We start from the raw sequence: 10,407 nt of genomic DNA, 5'->3' as shown, positions 1-10,407 counted from the left end.
ATTGTTGTTTGCCCTTTGCTTTAGGTTTATTCATTCACACAAGGCAAATCAGTGCCACAGAGTGTTGCTGCCACCATGTGGAGCATGCTTGCAATAAACGGTACCAAAAGTTAAATGTCCTTTAGAATGTGAAAATATTATCTGCATGGGAATTAAGTCATATTATTGCCATTATATGCTTGTATTTAGATGGTGCAAACTGCAGCACTGGGCTGGCCCAGCTACCAAAATCAGGTGATGGAGCTGGCTTCTGTGAAAACAAGTAACTATTGAGTGTGCCTAAATTTCTTTCAAGACAAATTTAGAAAGGTCAATGAAAATAATAATAGGTAATTGCTATTGAAGCCATTGTTAATTTAATGATATAGCCCAGGGATGTCAAAATCTGGCCCGCAAAAGTCCTTTTTTTGGCCCCCAAAGGAATACAAAATATGAATTGCAGCTAGCCCGTCGCTGCATTGAAATAACGCCACTACTACTCCATGCGTGGCCCCACATTGTTGGACTGTTTTCTTGATGCAGCGAATTGTAGTAGCGGTGCTATTTCAGTTTCAAGTTTGGCCCGCGACTTTGTCTAAGTTTTTGGTAAAATTTTGGCCCACTGTGTATTTAGGTTTGACACCTCTGGTATAGCCAATTCAGTCTGCAGCAACCTATGATTTTCCGCAAATGCAAGGAAAAATGTTTGTAACAAAGCTGGAGTGTGACCACATCACAATATGATCCAAGCATTTACAAGGCACTTGTGATTTTGGGCTCTAATTAAAACTTCCCTCTTCAGTTTGGTCCCAAAATTTGTTTCTTTCCTATTCATTTCTTATTGCGACGGCTTTTGATGACAGTGACAGTGCACTTTTGATGATTTGCTACTAGGTGTCAGAACAAGTCATTGTTTTATTACAGCGGACGCCAACTGGTGGTCTGTGGCTCTGGCTGGTGCACACCTTAGCGGGGTCAGAAAGACACACCGGCAGAGCCGCGGACCATGTCCCCCGTACAAATCCCTGCCTTAGTTCTTCTGCAAGTCATGAAAACCTCCCCCTCCTGAACAGGAGCGAGCAGGGAAGCCCCGTTGTATCTATGAGGTGTCCGTATGGCATATGTCCTCAACCCAAAAATGACTTTTTCTTATGCACTATATGAACAATAAAATGAAAAAACTAAACTAAAACTAAAAATAAAATAAAAAACTAAAAAACAACATGTAAGGAATGCATAAAAAATAAGTATTTACATAGCATTTCATTTTGCACAATAAAGAACACAGATTTATTAGGGAGAGTGGGGGGAAGTCTTACAGCCTCTGTCTAGTCTTAGCTGCCTCCAGTTTTTACATCACCGTGATCTCCTGTCACTTGATGAGCGTTTTCCAGAAACTCAATGGTCTTACGGAAATACTGTTCCGGATAAAAGCGACAGTGACAAATGTCAGAGATGGGACTTCCTCTCACTTCTTGTCATGAGATGGGAAGTGATGGGATATTTCACCAACCAAAAAAACGAAAAATATAACCTTTGCCTGTTGAATGGTAAACTAATAATATATAGGTTTTCTGAGATCTCTGCTCTGTAAAAATATGCTACAGTCCCTTTTATATTAACAAATGTTTATATTAGAAACCATTCACCAACACATAACGCATTTCCAAGATCATTTTAGGACAAATTACACATTTTTAAGCTGATGTCTAAAAAAATAATTCTGGCTTTATATGTGATCATTCCTCCTACTAGCATTTCATAATTGTTAGTGGCAAAGTGTGACTCCCTCTGACTAATACTAGGTGTATACTCAGGTAGAACCAAAATTGTAAACTAGCAGGTGCCCCAGATTAACACTGGAACTAAAATGGCACAAAAGTTTTGTGTAGTGACCTATAGCAAGCAAAGTACAAATCATTCTTCAAGTCTGATTTCTAAATGGTTACTATGCGTTCCAGTTTAATTAAAAGAATAACAGCAGCAACCAACACCTAATTTGGGAATTGTCATGGTGTCAGGAAATCTGTTCAGTCAGTTTGATTTGTAGCAGACAATGCAGCAGTTAGACATATACAAAAAAATAACATTCTCTTTACACAGAATTTACAGTTCTTGGCCTTTGGTCCATTGTATCTATTTTCAGTCCTACAAAGCGGTATCTTACACGCTTTAATGTTTAAGTCCAAAGTGGAGACTGCAAAGTTCCACCAAGTTCACTTTTCCTTCTTCTTCTCTTTGGCACTTTTTCTCTTTTTCTGCAAAGCTTTTAGTTCTGTCATCACAGACAATGTTTTATAAACCCAATGGACCTGTTAATAAAGAAAGCGAAAATGACGAACCAAATAATAGAAACACATCCACATATTTAGGTTTCAAATAATGAATCAGTAAAATGTATTTCAGTGCAATGATGGCAAATGCAAGACCATAATAAGTAAGCAGTAGATAGTGCTGAAACAACAAATGCTCATAATGTCATATATGTTTGCAATTTATATTCATTTGAAATGGGATTCTCTATTAGATAATCAAACTATTTAAAATTCAAAAATACAGATAACTCAGTCTAGAAGGTATAAATCTGCTATTGGTATTTACTTTCCTCTAGGTGTCATATATAAGTGTATATTAAGATTTTTAACCTGAGAATGCCAATAGAAAAATAATTTGTTAATATTCAGGGCACACCACTAGATGACACTGTGTCCTCGTGTAAAGTGTAAAAACACTTGCAACACTTTTGAAAATAATACACCATGGATGTATTTATTCACATAAATTTTACTGGCATTCTGTTAAATATTAGATAACGCACGCAAGGGAGACAAGGATGCAATGCAGAAGATGCAGGATCATCTTGAACTGCGTCACCAGCCCTAGCTAAGAAGTAATGCTAACAAACAGGATAACTAGATAAATACATTGTATTCAATTATACTATAAACAGAGTAAAAGCCGTTATTCATAAAAGTTTCAATTAGCAATTAATGAATGTACTGAAAACTACTATTGACTATTGGTTTTATCAGTGTTTACCATTTCATAGTTTTTCAATGCAGATTTGTTTCAAACACCAAAAAAGTCACTTTTGAAAAGTAGTGTACACTGCCGCAATGATAGAGAATAATTCATGTGCACCACTTCCAAGTGTGACGAATATTTCCTCCTTTCAAGTGAACAGACTGTCTGATCATCGCTTTAGTGTATACTATATTACAGTAAAGCAATCAATACTGTGATCTCCACTGGACAAAATCTGATCGCCTTTATAATTCTGGAAATTTAAATATGCAATTCAGATCTCCTAGATTGTAAGCTCTGTCCTCCTCCACCCTCAGGTCCTCACCTCCTCCTATGTCACTGTCTGTATTCGTCTGTCCATTGCAACCCCGATTTAATATACAGCGCTGCGTAATCTGTTGGCGCTATATAAATTTTGTTTAATAATATTATTAATAAAAATTTTACAAAGTGGTGGACAAAGAAGTGGTGATCTGTTATATGAATGGCCAACTGAGCAGCATTTGGACCCCGATCGTCTGCACAATTGTCTCTCCAGCAAACAGCACACAATCATTTGTTCCCTAGCACAGAATAAAAAGGCTTTTAAATCAATACAAGTGATATGTGAAGTGAAGGGACTACTCACCACAATTATTATCGTATTGAACAATAATGGAGCTGAAAATGCTATCGAAATGAACATCCCAGAAGAATCAAAATATTGCTGCTTTGAATAGGTTCTGAATGACAGAAAACAATATCATGTTAGGACTGTGAATAAAGACAAGACCAGACTTTTAAGACCAAGCTGGGTACACACGCGCAATAATTGTCGTTGTAAAAGAATCTTTAACAATCCTTTCTAATGACAAAAAAACTAAAAGATGAATGAACCAATGCTGCACATACAGCACCGTTCTGCTCTATGGAGAGGGGAGAATAACGGATCGGCACCCTGCTGTGCTCTGTCCCCTTCACTTCCATTAAGATCGGTCGTCGTTCGTAGATTTGCCAGGACGGACGACGAGCACTATACACATACGCAAGATTATCTTCGATATCAGCCCCGAGACCATTATCGGACGAGGGTTAATATTAGAAATGAGTCATGCCTTTACAACATATAGAACTCATAAGACCAATGTATCATGAGAAAAAGCATGTTCCTCAGGACGGTGTGTTTCCTGGTACACAGAGCTTTATCTAATATTATTCCTAAACTCCTCTCGTCACACCTCTGCTACACAACCCTAAAGCTGGAACTAAAACTGGTACAACCCATGGCAGGTTTAGTCACTTTCTTTATGAACCCTGGTGACAATAAAGGGATTTTATAGGGACAATAAGTAAAAAAGGGAATTCTCATGATTGGACACTGGGTATAATTTCAACTACTAGGACTTTCTCTTATATTTTGTTGTGTTACTAAAACACGATGTGGAGAAAACTCTCCCTAGTAGCATACAGACAGCAAAAAACTCACAGAGCTCCATTTGTCATATTGACATTCCCTGGTGGGAATCAATCACTGACATTGAAACACATGGATCTGGAACATTCCCACCAGGGAATCCCACAAGTCTGATTCCCTGTTTTATAAATGAATTCCTAAGACTGTCCTATATCCCTCTATCACTTAGAAAATACATGTACAGGTAGTCCCCAGGTTACATACGAGATTGGGACTGTATATTTGTTCTTAAGTTGAATTTTATGTAAGTCTGAACAGGTACATTATTTTAATAAATGCAATTAGGACAGCATGGTGACAAGAAACAAACTTTATGGAGCCTAGACATTCATTAACTTTTGGAGCAAGCTGTGCTTTAAAATGCAAAAAAAAAACAACTGCAGAGTATGTCTTGGTTAATAAAGAGTTACAAGAGGTTGCAGAACAGCAAAAGACCTCTTTTGCAAGTCATGCGAACCGCCCTCCCCCCATAAAGCCTTTTTCCTGCACGCTAGCGAGCAGGTAATATCATATCTAGGAGTCTTCCATGTCGGATCTCCTTAACTTGGGGACTACCTGTATTCTTTTGCATACGTTTTTTTCTCGTACATAAAGGTTGGTTGTATAGTGAAATTTATACATGTGACTTTTACTTACCTCCAGTTCAAAGCAGCAAATTCATTGATATATTCTGCACTGCCCACCAAGGCAACTGCAAAGATAACATACAAGTGTTCACCACACCATCTATTAAATACAAAGTGTTATATGCAAAATTTCAACATACTAAAAATGTATGTCCAGACCTAAATGATTTTTGTATATAGCAGGGTTAGGTTTTCTAGAGAGATTTACCTTCACTTACTGTGTTACAAAAATGTGTGATTGTTGTGTCTTTAAAGTTTTCATCCAAGAGTTGTATGCAATGGAGAATTTCCCTGCCCCTTCTGCTCTGGTGACAACAGAAAATGTTTGTTTCCCCTCCCCTTCTGTATTAGTCAAAATGTTCACCAAACAACTATAAGGGATGAATGTCCCCAGCAAAATTACAAAAGGCAATAAAAACATGAGAGAGGGTCTAAGCCTTCCCTACTTCATACAAATATACACTCTTTCTTTCTGTATGCAAATATTTGTACATATGGGTAATGAAAACTGTGATTATGGATAAAAAATGTGTAACTGGAAGATATTACAACTGAAGTCTGGTTGGTGAGAAGAGTTATCACTCTTTGGCTTGCTGTGCTTTATGTCCTTTCCTCCTGTAGGTGGCAGTATAACACACAGGGTTCTATTTCATTAATATTACCAGCTGACAACTTGGCATCACCTGGGTAATTATTTATTGCAATCTTATATTATACAGGTAAAGGAATCAAATAAAGCTATAGTGATTTTCTTGTCTTCAGTGTTGTTTCATTTTTTTGCCTTTGATTGCACCCGGCCGATTACCTTACATTTGAAGGAATAATACAGGCCAGAAATTTGTAAAGAGAATGTCAAAATTTAAGTAAAAGGCACACTGTCACTGAGCAATACATACACACATACATACAAGCAATTATACCTCTGACATATACCACAGCGCTGTACAAAGATCAGCGGTGCACTCACATGAGTCTGAGTCATATGTCTAGCAAGTTTGGTTTAAATGTCTCGATGCGTTTCTTAGTGATGACATACACACATCCAAATATAGCATGGACATATAGCACAGCGCTGTACAAAGATGACTGGTGGACTCATATGGGTTTTAGTCATATGTATGGCAAGTTTGGATGAAATGTCTCCATGTGTTTTCAAGTGATGGTGGAACATACACACATACATTCATCCGATTTTATATATATATAGATTTATATAGCTGTGACATATACCATAGTGCTGTACAATGAAACACTGAGCTAGACCTATCAGTCTCTGAACAGAGGAGCTGACACTCTAATGTCCCCCCACAGTCACACACTAATATTATACATTTATATACCTCTGACATATACCACAGCCCTGTCATATGTCTAGCAAGTTTGGTTTATATGTCTCTATGCGTTACTGAGTGATGGTGGAACATAGCAAGTTTGGTTGAAATGTCTCCATGCGTTTTCTAGTGATCACCAAATATAGCTCTGACATATAGCACAGCGCTGCACAAAGATCAGCGGTGCACTCACATGAGTCTGAGTCATATGTCTAGCAAGTTTGGTCGAAATGTCTCGATGCATTCCTATTGATCACATACACACATATCCAAATATAGCTTTGACATATAGCACAGCGCTGTACAAAGATGACAGGCGCACTCACATGAGTCTTAGTCATGTGTATGGTTGACAAGTTTGATTGAAATGTCTCCATGTGTTTTTGAGTGATGGTGGATCATACACACATACACACACACACAAATTAAAAAAATCCAATTTATTATATATAGATTAAACAGGAGTTGCAAGTTACAGACTAATAATGACAGTGACACAGGGGGAGAGGATCCTGCCCAGCAGAGCTTACAATCAAGGAGGTGGGTGAAGTCTCACTCAATAGGAGGGGGGATATGTAGTGGTGGGAAGTATTAAGGAAGTACCTTACAGAAGAAGATGGGTATGCAAGTTTAAAAAAATGAGTTTTGAGTTCTCTTTTAAATGAGCAGAAAGTAGGAGCAAGCCGAATAGGACTCAAAGACGGATGCCAGGACAACGTGGGAACCGATAGAAGAAACCTCCAGACCGATCGACAGCTCTGAATTAGGGGGCGGTGCTGCACCCGTTTAAAAAAAACAAAACAAAAAAAAACTGAATTTCTACCTTACATAAAAGGGTTCTCTACCCTTTTATGTAAAGTGAAAATTCTGAGTATAGGTACGCTTTTAATGAATGTCTAGGCTCCATAAAGTTTTTGTTTGTGATTAACTCACAGTGAGGAGTTTATACAGTAACTGACACCACACTGTCTAATAATATGTTGAGACATCTGTCCTAATTGCATTTATTAAAATAATGTACCTGTTCCAACTTACATACAAATTCAACTTAAGAACAAACCTACAGTCCCTATCTAGTATATAACCCAGGGAACTACCTCTAATAGAAGCTGTACCTAATAAAGTGTCCACATAGTGTTTATATATATATACACATGTACTATAACACACATAGATGTTATACGCCCCCTGAAAATAACACAGATCAGGTCTCAGGACCGCCATGGCGTGTTAGGCAGCTCAGAATGAAGCGCCTGATCACAGCGTGCGCTCATGTGTAATCTGAAGGCGCAGGCAGGCGTAGCACACATGTGCACTCTTATATATGAATGGCGGCACATCATACAACACGTGACGTGTGTGTCACCCCACTGCTGCAAGGACATGTATGTTATTGTATGTATGCCTGCAGCACATGTGTGTGACTGAGCACTGAATCCTAGCTCTATATCACACAAATCAGACATTTCTAGCACTACAAGGTGGTGACACGTCAGCAGACACATCTCACCATACTATTACTAATTAGCACAGATCCGGAATGACAGGTACACTTCACCAGATCTCCTGTGGTTCGCTATGACGCGCCCCCTACCGTCTAATAATAATAATAACAGCCCCCTGCCCCCCAGGCTCACTCAGTGTCTGTAGACAGATAAACACTCACCGCACGCTGCAGCAGCGCCCTCAATCCGGACTCCCCGTCCATAGCACCCGGCTGAGGAAATGACACAGGGACACACAATACAGGCTCCTCCCACTGCCCTGCTTTCACTAGCCATTCAAACTAGCTCTGCTATAGGTGGTTGGCGGAGATCCAGAATAGACGCCGCCCATACCCCGCCCACTGTCCGCAACCTATTTTGAAAGTACAGCTCTTACAGGCTGACAGCCGCGTTGACTCCTCCCACTGCCTTCTCCTCAGAGCGCTGCAATGTTGGAGCTGTACACGTGATCACTTTCCGGCTCAGGCAGGTCACGTGATATGAGTCATCACCATGGTAATGGATGTCCTGTCTGATCAATCAATGTGATATAAAAAACGCTGCACTGCTCTACACAGTGTTATAATATAGTGATTTATACCCAGACACTCAGCCTTTTTATTTTAAAATGATTCAATAAAACATAAATGAGGTCTCTGCAAAATAAAAAGACGCTGTCACAAAATTTTCAATACTGCAGGTGAAAGCACAGAGAAATCTATTATATTAAAGTGGGACTGAGGTTCCACTTTTAACTTTATATAATCAAGCAGGTCAATAAAGCAGAAAGGGATTGTCAGCGTTCTTTCTGCACAGGGGCAGCATGGTGGCTCAGTGGTTAGCACTCTGGCCTTTGCAGCACTAGGTCCCAGCTTCAAATCCCAGCCAGAACACATTATCTGCATGGAGTTTGCACGTTCTCCCCATGTCTGTGTGGGTTTTCCCCCAGGTACTCCGGTTTCCTCCCACATCCTAAAAACATGCAGTTAGGGTAATTGGCTTCCCCCTAAAACTGATCTTAGACTGTAATATTGACATATGACTATGGTAGGGACATTAGATTATGAGGGACACGACATTAATATTACACAGTATTCATATAGCGCCATCATATTATGCAGTGCTGTAAAAACAGCACTGCATAATATGATGGCGCTAAATGAATACTGTGTAATAATAATGTGTATTGCCCTCCTGATCGCTCTTGGTTTCTGGTGTCAAAGCTGAGCTATGCATGCGCAAACCTGGCAATCCAGGCTTACTATGCGTATGCTGGGATGAATTAACCTCCGAGGGAGTGACGGTATTCTGGCATGACTAATCAAGATGGCTGAAAATCATCCGGAAGAGAAAGATGACAAAGAAGATGGCGGTGCCCTGGAAACTGCTGGAGGAACACTTGTAGAGAATGGCTGCTATAGAGGGTCACATTAGTGGAGCTGCTTGTATCACATCTAAGATGGCAGACATCTACTTCAAGACATTAAAGAAGGGCTAAACCTCGCGACATTTACCTATCTGCGCTCCCTCACTGGATGCTGCCATCTTTCTTTCCTCCTCTGCCCATCAACGATCCTCACTACACAAGAATTCATCCATCCGGGGAATGCTGGATATCCCAACAACCAAAGCTTTCTTCTCCTATTTGATCAGGCAGGTAAAATGTGTTATAGCAGTTACATCGCCCTTTCTGCAATAACTACCTGCCTGAATCACTAAAAATGAACGGACTTTAGTTCCACTTTAAATGCACATATAATGCAGGGATTTGTGTTAACATGAATGGTCTAGATCAGAATTTCTCAACCAGGGTTCCTTGAGAGGTTACTAGGGCTTCTTTGAGCAATGAGCAATGCGCCTCCCAGGTCAGTTTAATGGATACCAATGATTTTTTGGATCTCCGAAAGGGAGATATTCTTCCTACTGGCAAGCAATGTAAGATACATTCTTCCCACTGACCACCACACTAATATACTGTGATATAGGAATCATAGCAGGGGTTCCCTGAAGACCTGAAAGGTATTTCAAGGTGTTCCCCCATGTCAAAATGGTCAGGAAATACTGGTCTAGTGACAGAGTCTCCTTAAAGATCATTTAAACCTGGTGTCCCACATGTAAAATTGTAATGTGTATTGTCATAAAACAAAATAAAAAATAAACTAAAAAAAAGACCCTAAAGCAAAGGTTTCTGGAACTAGTGATATACAGTCCCTTGTGCAAAAAATCCTCTTTCTTCTAGGAATAATTCATTTTCATGTGTACTGCTGTATGACACATGTGCTTTTCAGCATACGCACTCTGCTCATCTCACAGAGATAGGCAGAGGCCAGGAACAATGTACGAACACCTGTGTAGAAGTTCAATCACCAGTGGTCACCCAATGGTTGAAAAGAATGCCGGGGAACCCATAAATAGCAGTGGCGGAGGTGGCTGGGGACAGGGAACCATAATGTTGCATAACGTTGCTATTCATTATAACAAAAGCTCACACAACACAAAGAAGTTTAGTT

The 10,407-nt window shown here is 39.6% G+C and overlaps 1 protein-coding gene across 1 annotated transcript; it reads right to left on the bottom strand.

Annotated features, from left to right (window-relative positions):
• Positions 1–1,240: 1,240 nt before the first annotated feature.
• TMEM18 (transmembrane protein 18) lies at positions 1,241–8,219 on the bottom strand. The gene is made up of 4 exons (XM_072407588.1): positions 8,080–8,219; positions 5,093–5,147; positions 3,632–3,725; positions 1,241–2,291 (listed from the first exon to the last, which is right to left on the bottom strand). The coding sequence occupies exons 1-4, from the start codon at positions 8,192–8,194 to the stop codon at positions 2,196–2,198; spliced, it is 360 nt and encodes a 119-aa protein (XP_072263689.1). The 5' UTR covers positions 8,195–8,219; the 3' UTR covers positions 1,241–2,195.
• Between the last annotated feature and the right edge of the window lie 2,188 nt (positions 8,220–10,407).

The sequence above is a fragment of the Pyxicephalus adspersus genome, chromosome 4 (assembly GCF_032062135.1).
Source record: "Pyxicephalus adspersus chromosome 4, UCB_Pads_2.0, whole genome shotgun sequence".
NCBI lineage: Eukaryota > Metazoa > Chordata > Amphibia > Anura > Pyxicephalidae > Pyxicephalus > Pyxicephalus adspersus.
The sequence above is the reverse complement of the archived record's forward strand: the minus strand, read 5'-3'. Positions and strand labels throughout refer to the sequence as shown.

Coding starts and splice junctions, on each gene's coding strand:
- TMEM18 (XM_072407588.1), bottom strand. CDS start 8,194: ATGGCTAGTGAAAGCAGGGCAGTGGGAGGAGCCTGTATTGTGTGTCCC. Junction 5,148..8,079: donor GGGCGCTGCTGCAGCGTGCG/GTGAGTGTTTAT, acceptor TTATCTTTGCAG/TTGCCTTGGTGGGCAGTGCA. Junction 3,726..5,092: donor TTTGCTGCTTTGAACTGGAG/GTAAGTAAAAGT, acceptor TCTGTCATTCAG/AACCTATTCAAAGCAGCAAT.